At 34.9% G+C, this 19,930-nt stretch overlaps 2 protein-coding genes across 11 annotated transcripts in view; one reads left to right on the forward strand and one right to left on the reverse strand.

Moving 5' to 3' along the window:
* The window catches only part of YARS2 (tyrosyl-tRNA synthetase 2), a 46,640-nt gene that overhangs the window by 16,934 nt on the left and 9,776 nt on the right, over window positions 1–19,930 (forward strand). Inside the window, exon 5 of one of the 2 annotated variants that reach the window (XM_064284401.1) lies at window positions 542–2,155. The exons of the other annotated variant lie outside the window; for it this stretch is intronic. Coding sequence (XP_064140471.1) covers window positions 542–569 — 28 coding nt within the window. The 3' untranslated portion in view covers window positions 570–2,155. Of the gene's footprint in view, window positions 1–541; window positions 2,156–19,930 lie in introns of those variants that run through there. 2 annotated transcript variants of the gene reach the window in all.
* DNM1L (dynamin 1 like) overlaps window positions 1–19,930 on the reverse strand; it is a 71,561-nt gene that overhangs the window by 14,997 nt on the left and 36,634 nt on the right. For 2 of the 9 annotated variants that reach the window (XM_003405712.4, XM_064284396.1), the window contains 13 exons: window positions 18,850–18,936; window positions 17,538–17,700; window positions 14,430–14,550; window positions 12,645–12,776; window positions 11,494–11,700; window positions 8,245–8,365; window positions 7,688–7,843; window positions 7,352–7,441; window positions 5,691–5,783; window positions 2,960–3,016; window positions 2,149–2,226; window positions 1,774–1,806; window positions 38–214 (listed from right to left, as the gene is read on the reverse strand). In XM_003405712.4, coding sequence (XP_003405760.1) covers window positions 38–214; window positions 1,774–1,806; window positions 2,149–2,226; window positions 2,960–3,016; window positions 5,691–5,783; window positions 7,352–7,441; window positions 7,688–7,843; window positions 8,245–8,365; window positions 11,494–11,700; window positions 12,645–12,776; window positions 14,430–14,550; window positions 17,538–17,700; window positions 18,850–18,936 — 1,515 coding nt within the window. The remainder of the gene's footprint in view (window positions 1–37; window positions 215–1,773; window positions 1,807–2,148; window positions 2,227–2,959; window positions 3,017–5,690; window positions 5,784–7,351; window positions 7,442–7,687; window positions 7,844–8,244; window positions 8,366–11,493; window positions 11,701–12,644; window positions 12,777–14,429; window positions 14,551–17,537; window positions 17,701–18,849; window positions 18,937–19,930) is intronic. The other 7 variants (XM_064284398.1, XM_064284400.1, XM_010595755.3 and 4 more) reach the window with 4 other exon arrangements.

Consider the following 19,930-nt stretch of genomic DNA (forward strand, 5'->3'; position numbering starts at 1 on the left):
CATTTTATTAGTCCCTAACTAAATCATCATGGCTTACCACATCCAGCAGATTCACAGCATGGCCCTTTTGTGGACTAGCTGGCATAATTGGAATTGGTTTTGATTTTTCTTCAGCTAATAATTCTTCAGCTTTTGAAGTTTTCAACATTCCTCTCCAGTTGCCTGTTGTTGGTTCTTGAACAGCATCTCCTACCCCACCACTTCCAGATGCAACCTGAAAATAGCAGATGTACCAAGACCTATACCAACCATTATCATATCTGACATTAAGGCTAAACAAAAGATCATTTTCTTGGACAGTGGTCAAGGAGAACATGTATCCAGTACCCATCTGGAGTTTAATCTATTCAGATAGATAATGGAATCAAAAAGACATGGTGGCTGCAATATATAACTGGAACCCTGAGCTATCTAAATAAAGAGGTTCTATTGTAGATTGTTTGCAAGGCTTCAGCCAATGAGGTCTTACTTAATTCCTTTCTTCATTGTCATTTGGTAACTTTTCAAAAATTTTCACCTTCTCCCACTCCTCAAACACTAGAATGTGCGGAAATTTTAAGTGCCAATAAAAACAGGATGACTCATTAAAGCACAAGGAAAACAGAACAGCCATTCAACTGAATTTCTTCAAAATAATCTCAAATACTGTTGAGGTATGTGTGATCGCTCTGAAAATTTTTATGAACTCTGTCTCCAAACATAATTTATATATTTCTCAAGTTGGTTTATATTACTAACGGTCAACCAAAATACCATAGGGTAAAAGAAAGTTTTTAATTAAAAAAAAACTACACTCAACTATTCTGAGGCTGTCAAGTTAAGCTGCCTAGAATGTGTACTGTGACATAAACAACAAATTCCCTCATTACGTCAGTTTTTAGTATTCTGAATTGAAACACTGGACAAAATTTGTCTACTACGTTAGTTAAGGTGAGCTACATCTAAATATATAATATAAATATTATAACGTATAATACCATACATTGATTTAAAAATGAGTATTTTAAGTGCATGTTAACTATACATGAATGACATAACAAATGAAATCTTAAGGAAAGTGAACACATTCAGTATGATGTCATAAGTGAAATAAAACTTCTACAACCATTTAGATGCTCCCCTTAAGCTCTGAGGACAGTGGGCTGAGAGATGATAAGACATAGATAAAGCTTATTTGAGGTTCAGTACCTTAAATCTGGACAAAACATAAAAGAGCTAAATGGTAGAAAAACTAGAAATAATGATGGGTCCGAATATTTTACATAATATTCTCTTCTAAAAAAGGTTATCAAGAACTGACAATGATAGTCACAAACTCTCACAATCCCCGTTTGCTTTGAATTTGCTTAAGCTGTTGAAGCACATGTTAAGCAATATATTTAGGGTGACAAGTGCAAACTAAATAGAAGCCTAAGAAAAAAGCATTAAAGGATTATCTGTTAGTACTGGACAGATCTCAGAACCTTTGAAAAGGAAAAGTCCAAAAGTACAGTTTCCATCTCTGAAATCTTAATTACCTACCAAAATATTAAATTCAAGACTATTCTGGGAGGTGATAGAAAACAGTGGAAAAGCCTGTTATTGTTATTAATAAACAATGTTAAAACTAGAGTTAATGCCATCTTAGAGAAGTTAGACTAAAGGAACATTAAGAATGTAAGACAGACGAGATATAGATGCCACTGTACAAACAGGTTCTTCAATGGTTTTGAAGACAGTGTTTCAGTGAGAATCAGAGGTACCAACATTTCCACTCTGAAGAAAGAGACTCACATTTTTAGTTTCTCTTCTGCTGTCCTGAATTAACTGTTAAAAGATACGTTAAAACATGCAATTTAACAAGCAAAATTTAAATATTATTGCCTTGATTCAAAAGGTGTAGGATAATTTCCTCTTTAAATTAACTTTTTCTGTGTGCATCTTCCATATTGCAAGCAAAAGCATGTCAATAATAGTTTATTTTATGAAATGACTGTTATATAATTTTAAATTTTCCATTAAGCTGAAGTTTTTAAGAATGTGTATTAGGTATCTGACCTTAGCATAATATCACACATTAATACCCTGCTATTCTATATACTGTTTCCAGACAATTATGTTGCACCAAACAGCTAGTCATGCAGGCTTAGATGAAGAATCAGAACAGACCTTGCCATCAGCCTCAGCAGAAGCAGCAGGGGAGGGCTCCTGGGAGGCAGGTGCCAAAGCACTTGGAACTTTAGAAGACTAAAGGCAAAAAATGCAGGGAAAAAAATCAAGGATGCCAAAAATGCATTCAGATACATTTTATAAATGTGAATTTTTTCCCCTCTGTAACAAAACAGTAAAATAACATGAAAAACAAAAGTAATCATGGGAGATAAAGTTAATTATTGTGCCTGACTTCCTACACTTTTGTCACCTTTGTCAGAGGTTTTCTTCAGGTAAATACCTAAGAAAAATCCAAATCCAAAAACTTCATTTTTACTTTTAGAATTTCATAGATCTCTTCTGGTAAAGATGTCAAGGTAAAAGATTTTTGTACACAACATTTTAACATATAAAACTATTATAGGTATTAACTGCAACTAAAACCTCTACTATGTGTATGTTTTCTTCCCTCTCCAAAAACTCCTATTATAAAGCATAAAACTCCTATTATAAAGATACAGAAGGATATAGGTGTTAATAATGTCAACTAGATTTCCTTTACAAAGTTTCTGAAGTCACTACCTGTAAATTTAAAAAGCCTTGAAGCTTAAAAGCCATCTTTAAACATTTATTCCAGTGTAGTCAAAAATACTATTATCTTTCAGTTACTCCAAGCTTATTTTAAACTTGCATACCTTTTCTCAAACAATGAAATACTTCCAGTTGAGTATTAAAGGGAGAAGAAAAAGTGAATTAGTCCTAGATCTAAGTAATATTCCGAGGTTCAGTCTATCTGGGTATTGGAATATGGTTAACAAGCATTGTTTACCTTGTCTCGTGATACAGCTGAAGGTAATTCTCTTGCTAGCCTGTTTCTCCTTTGTTCCTGTACAACATAACCAAGCAAAACAAATATGGTTATCACAGTACTGAGATACAAGGCTATGAGAAAATGTTCACATGAATTGAAAGGTGCAGAATAGTTTACAGATACATTGTCTCACTGCAGGGACTCATGCCATAATTATTACATTTTAAAACAAAAAGCAGTCCTTTAACCTAATGCTTCTCAATCTTTTTTCTATCCCAGCACACCTGAGGGATACAATACAATGTCAATAACAGTAGCTCCCTATTATAAGGGATTCTCAAATGAGGAGCAATGGACTGACATCTCCTCTCCGTGTCCCACTAATAAACAGTGATTTAAACCTCTCCCCAAATAATGTGGTACATAAGCCTTCAGCATACCATATAGAATTCGAAATGCACAAATCACAGAAAATAGGCAAAGCCTTAATAAGTCACTCTAGCATGTCCATGAGGTTACCTGTTTTCTGTATCTATCTCCAGGAAATAAAAGTAGTGTTGAAAAATTACAGTCCTTTCTGTAACCTAATTTAATAAACCAACCAACTGCCCACATATTTGCCAATACTGTCAAAAGAAATGTGGTACAAAGCTAAAGAAACTGTGTTAAATTCAATATGTACTGAGTACCTGATATATGCCAAGCACCATGATAGGTACAAGATTATAAAGATATAGAGGGATATAGGTGTTAATAATGGATCTCTCACAGGCCACATCAAATATAGTAGAAACGCACTGAGGTTAAATAAATTCAGAATTGTTCCTCAGTAGAAAGCATTTCATGAACACTGTCAAACTTACAAAAAAGGTGTAAGTAACAAAAATTCACAATGATGTTTTATGTGTAAGAATTTTTTTTTTTTTGGCAGAAATTTAACACTTCTGTTTTTGCATGGTAGATAATCCAGTGATAAAAAAAATATAGGTGATAAAAATACATGGATTTTAACAATCCTCAGAATAAAACGTTAACATTTTGAAGAGATTCAAAGCAAAAGGCAGGGAATCTGGAGACAGAGAATTCTTGCCCTACTCTGCTACCAACCATTTGTGGCTTTAGCTGGCCCTGGAGCCAAACGGACCTTGTTAACTGACAGGTTACCAATTCCTTCTAAACCTCAGTTTCCTTATCTGTTTACAGCAATATCTACCCTCACAGGGTCATGGTAAACATTAAATGAGAATATCCACATAAAGCTCTTTGGCGCAGTGTTGTTAAAACCAGAGACATACTCGTTGTAGAAAAACAGTGATCCGAAACACTATTATCATATATGACCTTGCCAGTGTAACAAAAGCTGTTCCCGGCACAAGTTTTCCACGAGATTGGTTTCAGTGAGACCTTATTCTAAGGAAGTGTCTACATGCTAATTTTTAAAAATAACTTATCTAGTCTACTTTCTGAGTGTTTTAAAATGCCTTACTCATGTGTGCATTCTGGAATTTTTTTCTGACAATAGGAGTTAGATCAGCTATGTAGCTAAATAAGCCTAAGTCCCTGTACCTGTTAAAGAGAAGGGTACATATTTCCCATAACAGTGCCCAGCAAAATAAGCACTAAAGTACTAGCTATTATCATCTGTGAGCCTCAGGTTCCTCACCTGTATAACCATAGGGTTGAAGTTGATAACCCAGGCTCCCTTCCAGTTCCCAAATTCCATGTTTACAATTTTCTCTCCACCCACATGCAGAAGAGGAAATTTGATATAGAAGGGCATTCTGAGGTCTTACTGGATTGTGGAATAGCAGATAAACTTACTGTTCTTGGATAAAAGTGGCAGAGAAAAAAATAGCATCTGGATAAATTGCTCCATCCACCAGCCTCGGCTCCACATGAGATCTTACGCAACGTGTTATATTAACATCAAATGGAAAGAAAAGATCCATAGAATACAGCCATCCCAGCAGTGATGAAAAAGACAACACCTACTCCTCACTTACCAACTGTCTTGTTATCTGATATTTCACATTTACAACAACAGTAAAATAATCTATCCAACTATTTTGCACATTAACGATGTACCTCTGGTAATAACGAACGCCAGGGTGCAAGGCAAGAGTAACGTTGGCTGTGATGGTTAAGGTTACGTGTCAACTTAGCTGGGCCATGATTCTCAGTGGTTTGGAAGTTATATAATGACGTAGTCGCTGTCCATTTTGTGATCTGATATGGTCATCCTTCTTTTTCGCATAATGCCGATTTTCACATAATGACCTGGTCTTTGGAACCTAATCATGTTGATAAGTGAGGAGTGGATATACTCTGCTTTTCCAAATTTATGAAAAGTTCGGTAATTCTTGGAATGTTTCCTTCACAGCTTTCAGAGCCAAATGAAAATAATTTTAAACATTCAATGTGTTTTACATACTTAAACCGGAGTAAACGGTAACAATAGTTACTGCAGGGGAGTCAGGCAGTCTTTCAACACTAAATCAGTGAATTGCAAAATCCTCTATAAGTCTCAGTTTCATAAACAGAAAATGAGAATAATGCCTCCAGATGGTTTGGAGAATTAAATTTAGGAAAACAATGTAATAGCCCTCAGCATACTTCCTGGCATATAACAGGCACTAATACAAAGCATGGATGTTTTAAAGTTACATTTATCCCATGATAAATAAGTTTGATACAAGTGAATTACAACAGATTTTCTACCTCTGAAAAAGACAACGTCAATTGTATTTACCTCTATATTATTATTCATTAGCCCACAAGCATCAGCAAAGTCTGGATGTTTTGTGTTGATATAAGCCAGTTCAATTGCCACTAAGTTATGGACCTAGAAAAAAATTAAATTAAGCTATACTTACAAAAATACGTCAATCAAATTTGAGAAACTTATTATTTAGAATGTGTTAAACAGATAATGCTAAAAAAAAGACCATACAGAAAACTCATGACTAAATAAATACTCGATAATTGTTCTCCAATGACAAACCTTATACTCTAGCTCTTAAATTATTTACAATTCATTTCCTAAGATTGCATTGCTAAGGGGAAAAAATGACATTAAGGTAGCTTGAAGTATTTTACTGTAAAGGAAGAAAATTATCTACCTAATGTATATCCAAGTTCCAAGTCTTTATGCAAAGTTTTAGTTCAGTTTCAACAATAAGAAAACTGTTCATAATCAGATATAAGTTAAAGATGTTAACTTTATGTGGGTAAAAAACACATTTATAGACCTGAAATAGTGATTAATTAGCTTTAATTATGAAGCACATAGTTTAAATATTATGTGGTTCAAAATCCTAATGGGACAATTATAATCAAAAAGAAAAGTTGAAATTAACTTCTCCAGCCCTCTACAGAAAACGCTGGTGGCGTAGTGGTTAAGTGTTACGGCTGCTAACCAAAGGGTCGGCAGTTCAGATCCTCCAGGCCCTCCTTGGAAACTCTATGGGACAGTTCTGCTCTGTCCTATAGGGTCGCTATGAGTTGGAATCAACTTGACGGCACTGGGTTTGGTTTTTTGGTTTTAGCCCTCTACAGAATTGCTAAGGTTTGTAAGAGAGGTTAAACTCACTCCTCTACTGTGTCCTTTGCACAATCATGACGAATCTCAGGTATCATAACACCACTAAAAGGTCAAGAACCAGTTGAAAAAGATTTATTCAAATCAAGTTCCATCTGAATTTGGGGGTTATGTTTGTTGGGGAAACAACCAATCAGCGGCATTTACATTCTGTACTTCCAAGGATGATTTTATACCCTTAGTAAACCTCTACTGGGGCTCACTATCCCGAGCCAAGGACCCAAATGCACTTGTAGTAACCAGGGGAGGAAAAACAAACCAACAAACAAGTATAGGCATAAGGGCAATTTTAAATGCCTATTCTTTATTTCTGCTAATTTCAGCATTTTATTTATGAGGATAACAGCAGCCCACAGAATAGTAGCAAATAACCATGATGTTATAGTATTAGATCATCAAACAAGCAAACAGTAGAAGTGGCCAGATTACCTTGATGCACTTCATAGTTAGAAAAGGAGCTTGCTATAACAACTGAATTTACTGAGGTTGAAAACAGAGCTGATTTTCCATTACATCACTGGCATTACATAATAGGGTTGCTATTCACAATCCTCAACCATAACTCAGCTCTCGTGAAAACCTGTGGCTACAAACTAAGAATGATTATAAAATGAAGAAAAAATGCTCTTTATACCAGAAATATTTAAGTTTCCTTTCAAATAAGATTGAAACTCACTTTTTTCCTTCCAGTACACTAGGAAACATTATATCTAAACTCTGCAGTCATAACGCTGTGCCAGAAAGCAGCCAAACTAAATTTCAGGTTTTTCCTAATAGTGATTACAATGATGATTTGTGAAATAATGGCTCACCATTTCATTTGTAACAGGCAACCTTTTACGAAGAAGACAAGTCACTACTTCGACTATGGCATCATGAAGTTTAGGAAACCGCAACAATTCCTACATATAATGGGGAAAAAATGTGACAGTTAATTTATTTCATTTAAAGGAAAAATAAGTAATCCCTGGAACACTGAATTAGACTTGGAAATTACTTTTAATAATGCTGTTATCGCAAATCACTTTTAGAAACAGAACTGCAGAATTTCACTTTTGGCCCATTATATACATTTCCTTCTACCCCTGAAACCGACACCTCATATCCTTTACAAGTTAATCTGAAACCTGTTAAATTTCTCTCATTACCTGTGTACTGTAGTTGCTACAGTGCTGAATGATCCTTTGCATCTCCTCATGAACCAGTTCCACACAACGAAGGCTAGGCTCTTCCAGACGTTTGATCTGCCGCTTGACCAGTAATTCAAATGAAACCTCAGGTACAAACAAAGCAGGACGTGGGCCCTGAAAAAATTAAAATTAAGGCTCTTACTATAGCTACATTTTATTTTAGTTTTTTCCAAAGATTAAAAATAAGTCATTTTTTTGTATTTTTCAAGAAAAACCAAACTGTTGCCGTCGAGTCAATTCCGACTCATAGTGACCCTATAGGACAGAGTAGAACTGCCCCATAGAGTTTCCAAGGAGCACCTGGTGGATTTGAACTGCAGACCTTTTGGTTAGCAGCCATAGTCTTAGCCACTATGCCACCAGGGTTTCCTTTTCATGAAAAGTGGTTCTTACTTCCAACTATGAGAGCAAAATAAATTATACAATGAATTTTTAAAAAGATACAATAAAATGAATGTACAATGAATAAAGCTAACCTCATTTGAAAATATTCTAAAAGTTAAAAGCATACTCACAGTAGCATTTCTAATGGCAGTCAAAATGTCAATAGTATTAAGGCCACCTAGTGGGTCAACAGATTCTAAGGTTCGCCCAAAAGTTTCATGGAAAATATAACATATTCTAGCACCACCACATCTGAAAGGCAATGAAGTATATAGTTTCTGATATTACTAAAAGAGAACGAAGCTACAAATGAGAAGTCTTTGTATAAGCTTTAAGCTTGTCTCACTTTTTGAGAAAGCATCAGATAAGCAATTACATTTATACCATTCCCATTTTCATGTATTCTCAACTCCGCTATGAACCAAAAAAAAAAAAAAAAAAGGCCAAACCCATTGCTGTCAAGTCAATTCCAACTCATAGCAACCCTATGGGACCAAGTAGAACTGCCCACTAGGGTTTCCAAGGAGTGGCTAGTAGATTCAAACTGCCGCCATTTTGGTTAGCAGATGAGCTCTTAACCACTATGCCAGTTTCTCAAAAACTTTTTAAAATGAGGAGTCATTCCGTGAAAGGTATACGTATATACTTGTATGTATACATTTTTTTTTCTTTTTTTTTTTTTATACATTAACTATGCCATCAGAAAACATCAGTTAACTAAGAATAACTAAATAACTTCTCTGTGTTCTGGTTTTCTTCAACTAGACTATAAGCTCCTTAAGGACGGGAAACAATGTCTTATTTCTATTTGTAATGTAGAGCTGAGGTCAGCAAAATTCTTCTGTAAAGGGCTAGATAGTAAATATTTCAGGCTTTTCAGACCATAAGGTCTCTGTTGGAGCCATAGACAAAGTATAAACAAAGGAACATGCTTATATATTGGTCTGTGTTCCAAGAGAGCTTAATTTACATTCACTGAAATTTGAATTGCATATAATTTTCATGTCACATCTTCTTTTGATTTTTTTTCAATCATTAAAAAATGTAAAACTCATTCTTAACTGGCAGGCTCTAGTTTGCTAACTCCTGGTCTGGACCAATTAAAATCAGAAACTCTGGGCCTAGGTCCTGGGCACTTTGCATTACCTATCTTGTTTAATGCCTAGAAGCCCTGGTTTCACTTTTTATTTTTTTCTCGAGTCCAGTTGAATTCTACAAATGTTATAATATCTCCCCAAATCATCTCTTTATCTCTATTTTCACCACCACCATTCAGTATTTTCTTACAGTAGTCCAGACAAAGGTACTAGTCTACTACAGTAAAATTGGTCTCCCCGCCTCCCACCTTTCCCTCTCTAAATAATTTTCTATAATGACCAGAATTATCCTTCTGAAACAAGTTACTTCTCTGACCAAAAATGTTTTTTTTTTTTTATAATAGGAAGCTCTCTCAATTCTGGAACAAGATATTCAAGACTTCCACAATCTTGTTCCTAGACACCTTTCCTGCCTTATCTCCTGTTATGTTCCATCACTGTACATTCCATTCTCCAAATATACCCTCCATGATTCTTAGCTGTTAGCAAGCCTGAAAACCGTTTCTCCATATTGCCTTCCCAAATTCTATTCAAAGCCCAACTCCTTCTTAACACCTTCTTAACTGTGGAGCTCTCCCAATCCCTGAAATAAATTTAAATCAACTCTCTTCGTTGTTCTAAAAGCTGGATTAGGTGATTATATATACATTTGCTTTATTAACTATTTATAAAGCTTGATAGATGTTGTATGCACTTTTCTGGATATGTATTATTTTGAACAATAAGAAGCATTTAAATAAAGTCACTTGATTATACTCCTTTTGCCATCTAATCAAGCCTCATGTTGCCTTGACCCACCTTACCCAATGAACTCCTTGAAGATTCATCTCAGTAATCTTTACTTCCCTCAATATTCCAAATATTTAATAACTTCAATATTCTGTTAAACAATCTATCTCTTTATAGAGTTAACTCATACAAAAGACCAGCTGGGTCACATAAAAATACATAGAACTATGTACAATGCACGCACATAAGTGTATGTATGACTGGTGAAATCTGAATAAGCTATGTGGACTATACCCATGTCCATCTCTGCCCAGTTTTGTTATTGTATCCTAGTTACCCTACTGTTATCCTAGTTCTGTTACTGTACTATAGGTATGCAAGATGTCAACAATGGGAGAGGTGAAGTGAAGAGTGCATAGGACCTCCCTGTACATTTCTCTGCAATTTCCTGTGAATCTAGATTTCAAAATGAGAAGTTTTAAAAAAAGAATGAGGGTATAGAGAAGTGAGCTTCCTTAATATATTGCTAGTAGTAAAACAGTACATTCTAAAATAGTACGGCAATATGTAATAAAAAGACTTTGAGGATGTTTTACCCTTTAATCCAGTAGTTCCACTTCCTGGAATTTGGATACATATCCCCAAAGACAGGTGCAAGGTAGTCCATCACAACATCATTTACCTTTGTATATAATTGAAAATAAGCTATCCAACAGTAGGGGATTGGTTAAACAACTGTGGGTATATCTAAAAAGTAAAAGCTGTTTATGCCACATCAATTATGACTCATGGCGACCCCATGCGTTACAAAGTAGAACTGCCCCATAGGGTTTTCTTGGCTGTAATCTTTATAGAAGCAGATTGCCGGTCTTGCTTCTGCATTGCTGCTGGCTGGGTTCAGACCGCCAACCCTTATGTTAGTAGTCAAGCGCAAACCATTTGCACCACCCAGGAACCTCTTTAGAAAGTAAAATACTACACAAATTTTAAGAATGATAATACAGATGTATAATTAATATTAGAAAGTTATTTGTAACATGTTGATTAAAGAGATTTCAAAATAGCATGTATAGCATCTGATTTTTAAAGATACATGATACAAGCATTTATATGGTTGTATAGATGCATAGAAAAATGTCTGGAAGGCCAATGTCAAATTGTTGGCACAGATTGTCTCTGATGGTGTGTTTAAGAGTAATTTTGTTTTTATTCTGTTTTTCACTGATTACCATTTTCTAATTTTTTTCATGAACGATTATACTTCATGTACTAAAGAAACAAGAAACATTTTAAAAGTTAAATTAAGGAATATAAAAAGTGCTTATAAATTTAAAATCTTGTTTGAAAAATATCTGAAATTTTTACTGTGCTTTCGTTTATAAAGCATTTTTACATACATATCAGACAGAAATCATCCTACAAAATTATATCTCTGTATTAAAAAAAAAACTGTATTATAGATGATAAATCACAACCAGATAATCTCAGGCATTTTAACAGAAGATTAAGTGATTTAGCAATCCTGGTAACCAAACCCACAGAAAAATTACTTACAGTTCTGAAGTTTCAATATATTTTGCAGTTCCTTCGATAGTGTTACAATATTCTGTGGCAAATTTGGTAATGAGCTGCAGTAAAGTAGCACTTTTATCATCCACAGGTTCACCGTAGCTATTCAGAAGAGACTGATACTGAGCAGCTAGAACGTTTATTCTTGTTTTCAACTCTGGTAAGCAGTCTCTGATGTGATGCATCAGTAACCTAACAAAGGTTGGAAACAAAGGATTTTAAAATAAAATTGTATGTCCTGAAGGCCCAAACAGGTCAAATTTTAAAAATACAAATAAAAAGAGAAAACCCATCAAATAATTTTTCTTGGCAGGAAATAAATAATGCAATCTTAGAATATAGGTAAACACTTGGTTTGAAAAATGTTAAGACAGAAACTGTCCCAGTCAATGCTCTTTTAATTTGCCGTAGTCCTATCAGATTGTAGTAAATGCTAAGGAATCAAATATAAATGAAAAAAAAAATAACTACTTTCATATTATTGCAATGTCATCAAAGAAAGTAAGCCTAATTTTTATCTTAATTCTACCTATATATTTTGGTTTCGCTGACTTATCTTTTACAGTGGGTACCCACCATAGTGAAAATTAATCTTATTAAAATCTAAGCTCATCTTAATAAATTAATTGATTTAGAGGTTGTGAATAAGACAAAAATAAGAGAAAACGGCTGTCACTATAGCCATTTACAAATCATCTAGAAATGCCTTCCAGTCACTACCCCATATCAGTGGATATTCAGAATTCAAGGAATACAATTTGATTCTACTATGGCTAGAAATAAAGGTATCCTAAATGAAAAATCGATTATGTAAAAATCAGAAATTTCATTCACCTCCTGTAATCCAAAGTAGACAAAATCATCTGCTATCTACTTCGATCCTTAAAAATAGTGTCAGAAATTTCAGCTAAAAAATTTTAAAACTCACTTAATCATTCTAAACTATATGATTTATTGCCAAACACCCCAATAAAAATGGAGACACACACTTTATAAGAACTAACTACAAAAGAAACCAAAAGCGAACTTGTACACATGAGAACATTATGAAAATTTTAGAAAGTAACAATAGAAAGGTCCTAGACACCTACTGGCAAACCAAAAACATCTCATTTTCCAAAGGTAAAAAATGTTACCTGTTTAGAGTCCTAGCAAGATACTTTGTTCCATTTCTATTGGCCAGAGACGGGTATTTCTTTTGAAGAAAAGCATATTCATCACGTATTGAATCAGTTACACTCTTTTTATTGTTAATATCTAGCTGGCTCCTAAAGTTGAAAAATAGCAAAACTGTTCAAGTAAGTTGTAGTCCTTAGATGATGACAGTGCTGATGGTGATGATGACAGCCTAAAATTTATTCAGTTCTTCTTTTTTGGTATCATGTACCAGGCATTGTTCCTAATGCGTGATGTGGGTTATTTTATTTAGTTCTCATAATAGTTGTATGTGAAAAGTATTATCAAAGGAACTGAAGCTCAAAGATCAACTAATTTAGCAGGTTGCATATTAAATAGCACAGCCAAGATTTGAACTATATGACTTACAAACAACTAATGCCTGAAGAGTTTGGACTCATTAGTACCATTAACTATAGTCAAATGTAATACTCTTAAGTAACAGGGATAGACAGGTACATAAATATGTGTGTTTTAATCAACTGTATCTTTTATCCATGGACAGGCAACTAATTTCTACCAGAAGTATCTAAGTTAACTTGAAGAGCAGTCATCTACAAAATACAACAAATTATATAACCAGCTTACCTAAAAAGGGAAATACTGAATTAAAAAAAAAAGAAAGTGGGCCTAGGGTAGAATGACATATTAATAAAAGCAGACAACTGGAATGGATCTTAAAGATACTATTTGGTAAAACGTTTTCATTTTTAAAATGTCCGAAACCCAAAGATATTAGGTGTCCTTTAAACTCACACTGTATCTAGTTTGTTGAAGAACTGGAACTAGAACCCAGATCTTATGACAATTTCAATGGTTCCTACTTTATAAACACTTTGGATTAAGAGAGCTGTCCATTTGAATATGACTCTGCCTTTTACTAGTCATGTGACTTTGGTAAATGTATAACCTGAGTTTTCTGATTATTAAACAGACATCAACACTTAACCTCACAGAGTTGTTGTGTGGGTTCAAAGAGGTACCATTAGCAAATTGCTGACACTCTGTAGAGTGTCTAAAACATAATTATACCCTCAGTAATAATTCCCTTTCCACAACTTTTAATACCAGCTATTTATAATTGGGATATCTTTAATAAAACTTCTCCAGGTCACATCCTGGTAATTACATAGAATCACTAATGCTAGGGGTTAAAAAACCAATCTATTAAAATCCTACCACCTTAACAAACTCTTTCTTGATTGGGTGCAAATTTGACAATAATTTTTTTTTTTGTTTCTTACCCAATCTTCTACTCATGGCATGGCTTAACATAACAGATAAGAGTTCTTAAAGACTATTAAATTATCTTCCACTTTGTGGCACTGCTTACTTTAGACACATTCCCCAATAAAAATATTTGCAGGAGCCTTTAGTGAATCTCTTTTCTCCTTGTATTGTTGTTAAACGCTGTAGGGTCAATTTCTACTCATAGCAACCCCATGTGACAGAATAGAACTGCCCCGTAGGATTTTCTAGGCTATAATCTTTACAGGAGCAGATGGCCAGGTCTTTCTCCTGCAGTGGCTTTGAACCATCAACCTTTCAGTTAGTAGCCGAACACTTAACTATTGGGCTACCAGGGCTCTTTCTCTTCTCCCTAGAGCAACAAATTCTTTAGCAATACCAAGACTATATTAAAATGGAGGGAGGGGGGAGACGGAGCAGAAGGACATTATCACATTTCAGTGACTGATTTTAGAAATAAGAATGTTGCAGTTCTTACCACATTATTGATTGCTAACCTGTTAACTATTCCAATTATTCCAAGTTTGACTGGTATTACCCTTCCCATCAATACATCCATGGCATCAGTACCCGCATCCATGAGATCAAGTTTAGTGATTACAGCTAAGGTTCTACGTCCTGGTAAATGCAAAAAAAAAGAGAATGACCCATTAAGAAAAGCTATTAAATATTAAATAGAGGAAAATCCTTATCAATAATCCCACCTAACATTACCTCTGTCATAATTTTGGTAATGCTTTGTTTATAAATACTTTAAAAATTTTTCACATGTAATTTATTAGCTCCCAGGACAAACTTGTTTATAAACCAAAAAAAAAAAAAAACCTGCTACTGTCGAGTCGATTCCGACTCATAGTGACCCTACAGGACAGAGTAGAACTGCACCATAGAGTTTCCAAGGAGCACCTGGTGGATTCGAACTGCCGACATCTTGGTGAGCAGCCATAGCACTTAACCACTACGCCACCAGGGTTTCCAACTTTTTTATAAGCGTGTTTAAATTTTTTTTTAATTATATTAAAATATATTCTCTTTTATGTTGATGAAGAGTGAGCTACTTGTATCAGGTGGACACTTGAGACTGTGTTGGCATCTCCTGTCTGGAGGGGAGATGGGAGGGTAGACAGGGTTAGAAACTGGCAAAGTTGTTACGAAAGGAGAGACCGGAAGGGCTGACTCATTAGGGGGAGAGTAAGTGGGAGTATGGAGTAAGGTGTATATAAGCTTGTACATGACAGACTGACTTGATTTGTAAACGTTCACTTAAAGCTCAATAAAAATTATTAAAAAATATATATACATATATATTCTCTTTTTGGTACACAGTTCTATGAGTTTTAACAAATGCATAGAGTTCTGTTACTACCACCTCAAGACACAGAACAGTTCCATTACCCTCCCCCAAATTTTCTTGTGCTATCCAATAAAACCCCCTTTCTATCACTAGTTTTGTCTTTTCCAAAATGTTATATAAATGGAATCATACAGTATGTAGCCTTTTGAGTCTGGCTTCTTTTACTTAGCATAAAGCGTTTGAGAATCTTTCATGTTATTGCATTTATCAGTAGTGTCTTTGTCATCTAGTGCTGCTATAAAGAAATACAAGTGGATGGCTTTAACAAAGAGAAATTTATTCTCTCACAGTCTAGTAGGTTAAAAGTCCAAATTCAGGGTGTCACCTCCAGGGGACAGCTTTCTCTGTCAGCTCTGGAGGAAGATTCCTTGTCCTCAGACTTCTCCTAGTCAAGGAGCTTCTCAGATGCAGGGACTCCAGGTCCAAAGGACACGCTCTGCTCCCAGTGCTGTTTTCTTCATGGTATGAGGTCCCCAACTCTCTGCTTGCTTCCCTTTCATCTCTTGAGAGAGAAAAGGTGGTGCAAACCACACCCCAGGGAAAATCCCTTTACATTGGATAAGGGATGTGGCCTGAGCAAGGGTGTTATATCCCACCCTAACCCTCTTTAGCCACAGGTAGAAATTATGATTTATAATAGATAGGAAAATCACAAAATGGAGGACAACCACACATGGCCTAACCAAGTTGACACATATTTTTGGAGGGCACAGTTCAATCCCTGACAAGTGGTTAGCTCCTTTTATTGCTAAGTAGTGTTTACTCCATTGTATGGATGTACTACAATTTATTCATTTCCCATTTGAGTTGTTTCTAGTTTTTGGAGATTATGAATAAAGCTGCTGTAAATATTTGCATACAGGTTTTATATGAACATATGTTTTCATTTAACTTCAGTAAATATCTAGGAATGGGATTGCTGATTAAACTATTTAAGAAACTGCCAAACTGTTTTCCAAAGTGACTGACTATACCAGTTTGCATTTCCAGCAGCAACGTTTGAGAGTTCTAGCTGCATGACATACGTACAATTTTACTTAGGATATTTTGCAACTATAAGAATTCTTCTAGATTGCTCCCAAACCACAGAAATCACCCTTCTTAATGATTTCATATTGGCAAACATCTTAATTTGATTAATTATTCTTACTGTTAGCATTTTAGGTTGATTGTAATTTTTTGATACTATAAATAATACCGGACTGGATTATTTCCTCATATTTCCTAAAATACACTAGATCAAAACTATGATATTTATGGCTCAAGGGTTGGCTTAAAATATAATTAATGCATATAAAATGCTTAACAGTTTACTTTAAATCAAGACATGAGAAATCCTTTGATAGTTTATCTTTTAATCTAACTGAAATGAACATGAATTACTCATGCAGTAAAAATATTTATTAAAAACAAAAATTATTTTAAAATTCCCACTGTGCTTATGAAAATTTTATTTAGCAATCTCAGCATTAACATTTCCTATCAAATTTTTATGCAAAATTCTTAAAAGCAGAAGAGAAATATGACAAAGCCCATAGACCCTCCAAATATTCAAGTAAAATAATTTGCTTTGTTATGGGGCAAAACATACATTTATGAGCAGCAATAATAAGTACTGTCTTAGAAACTGACTTTTTATATATAGTAGGAGATATACATGACATTATTAGTCAAGCATCATACACTCACCCTCAGTAAGAACTAACCCTCAGGGTTATTTTAAAAAATAAAACCAAACCCATTGCCGTCCAATCGATTCTGACTCATAACGATCCTTTAGATGCTTCTTAAAAGAGCTTTACCTTTATTTCTAAGGATCCTCGCCGACTTGGGCATGTCTAAACATTTTCTACTTCTGCAGAATGTAGATACTATGACTATACCATGATTATCCACTATGAGAGTTATTCATTCTTAGAAGCCAGTCATTCAAAAACCTAAATACTTTTACTTACATAAAACAAGAAAACCTTTTTGAAAAGGCATTTTGTTATTTAAAAGTCATTAGGTAACCATTACAAATATGGACACTATGTGCAGTATTTTTGCCCGGCCTATACAGAGACTCATTCATTCTGTATTTTCCATCAAAATTTCTATTTGAAATTATAAGCAAAATAGGAAAGCATTATTTTTTAACTCTGTATTAACAACTAGAGACACTTCTTTTAAAAAAAAAAAATTCCTTGATTGAGGATAGAGTTACCTTTGTAAATCAAGTATCTCATTAAATATTAACATCTGTTCTTACCATCTGGATCCACCTCTCTTGAAATTTTAAGAGCCTCTGATGTTGCCATATCTGTATTAGCAGCAGTGACAGCGAGGATGATGGAATTTGGATTACTGATAAACCGAAGAATGAGCTCTCTGATTTGAAGCTCAATATCCTTGGGCTGATCACCTACAGGCACCTAAACCAAACAGAGATGAGCAAGGAACTAATAACCAAAATCAACTGAGCTTTTGTTTTCCATGTAATCCACAGAATATAGATATTACTCCATTTATAGACAGTTAAAAAGAAATTATATACTACAGTAGTATTTATGAATTTTGCAAAGTATGAAAGTCTCTAAATATAATGCTTATAAATATCAAAAGTTTACCTTTGTGCAGAAGTTTACATAACACAATCCCATTGGCAGCCTACTGTATTTCAGGCACTATTCTACATATCAGATTGTCACAAGAGTCAATCAAAAACAGACCAAAATTCCTGCCCTCACAGAGCTTATATTTTAGTGATGAGAGGCAGAGAATAAATATGTGTGTGTGTGTGTGTGTGTGTGTGTATAAACCTGTTGCCATTGAGTCGATTCTGACTCATAGTGACCCTATAGGACAGAGTAGAACTGCCCCACAGAGTTTCCAAGGAGCTCCTGGTGGATTCAAACTGCTGACCTTTTGGTTAGCAGCTGTAGCACTTAACCACTACACCACCAGGGTTTCCAAGTGTATGTGTGTGTGTGTGTGTATATTTGTTGTTGTGCCATAGATTCATTCGATTCCAACTCATAGTGACCCTATATGACAGAGCAGAACTGCCTCATAGGGTTTCTGTTTTAAAGGAGAAGCTTGCCACATCTTTCTCCTGTGTAGTGGCTGATGGGTTTGAATCGCCTATTAGCCATTTAAGTGTATATGTCAAGTAGGCAGTTGGATATACAAGTCTGAGTGTTGTCTGCATACAGACATGCATGTATTTAAAGCCATAAGATTTGATGGAATCAAGGGGTTAAGGTATCTAGAAAAGATAAGAGATTTAAGAACTGAGCTCTGGGGCACCCACTGTTTAGACATTGGGAGATAAGAAGAAACCAGCAAAAAAGACTGAGAAGAAATGGTCAGGGAAACTGGAGGTAAACCTGCGGGGTGTGATATCCTAGAAGCCAAGTAAAGCAAGTGTTTCAAGAAGGGAGGGCTGGGCAATGTCAAATGCTGCTAATAGATCAAGTGTGACTACAAATGAAGCTGATTATTCTCATATGAGATTAAGGAAAAACTTCATTTGTTCAGCTGAAAACAAACATTACCAAATCCACAATGAGTAACAACTATACCTTGGTCATTCCTGGCAAATCCACAAGTGTCAAATTAACAACGTTGGGTGAAAATATCTTAAGATGAATTGGTTCAGGGCTTACTCCCTAAAAATAAGTTTTAAAATATTCTATTAAAATCACATTAAATTTTAATGAAATATGAAATGTTAAAGTAAACTTCATTTCAAGTAGATAGATATTACCTTCCCACTCTCCCCCATAAAAACCAGTTGCCATCGAGTTTACTCTGACTCGTGGTGACCCCCCGTGTGTCAGAGTAGAACTGTGCTCCATAAGGTGTTCAACGGTTAGGTGCTTTTAAATATGAATTAAGCCATGATCCCTAAAACATTTCAACAATTAAAGCCTGATGAAACACATAGGAAGTAAGGCACCTGGCCATACAACAGGTTATAATCCTATCAAACCGTATACCACTAATATAAACTATTTTTCCTGTAAAATTTCATTCTTTTCTCTTAATTCTAAGCCAACACCAAAAAAAAAAAAAAAAAAAAACCCAAACCCATTGCCGTCAAGTCAATTCTGACTCATAGCGACCGTATACCAATTCTTAAACATGTTTAATACACTTAGGGCTAAACAAAAGATTAAAATATCCCTCGCTATCCAAATTTATTAGGTTCCTGTGTTCAAAGAGAGAGGGGCAGATAACTAATAATCCAAATCTGTTTGGTTCCCAGCTTTGAACATCAAGTGTCAAGAGTATGTACAGTAAAGGATTCATCAGAATCTGTAGATTCCTAAATTCAAGCAATAAGAATTTAGATAGTGAGAGATCTGTATTTTCTCTCCACTAGGCTAAGACATCCCTTAGGGATGAAGGTATCCCTTACCTTTGCCATCAACCTTCCACAAGTTTTAGGATTAGGTAAATTGCATGTAGAATGACACTTATAAGATATTGATAACTTGTCTTTAAAATGCCTTCCCATCTATGTATCTGCCTTATATATCTTCCTTTATTAACTCACTGAAAATTCTGATTACCCAGGAAGCTATTGTAGAGGATCTTTTACTCTGAGTTCCCTATGCACTTATATTTGCTGTATTATGGAAACCTTGATAGTGTAGTGGT

Source organism: Loxodonta africana, chromosome 4 (assembly GCF_030014295.1).
Source record: "Loxodonta africana isolate mLoxAfr1 chromosome 4, mLoxAfr1.hap2, whole genome shotgun sequence".
NCBI classification, from domain to species: Eukaryota; Metazoa; Chordata; class Mammalia; order Proboscidea; family Elephantidae; genus Loxodonta; species Loxodonta africana.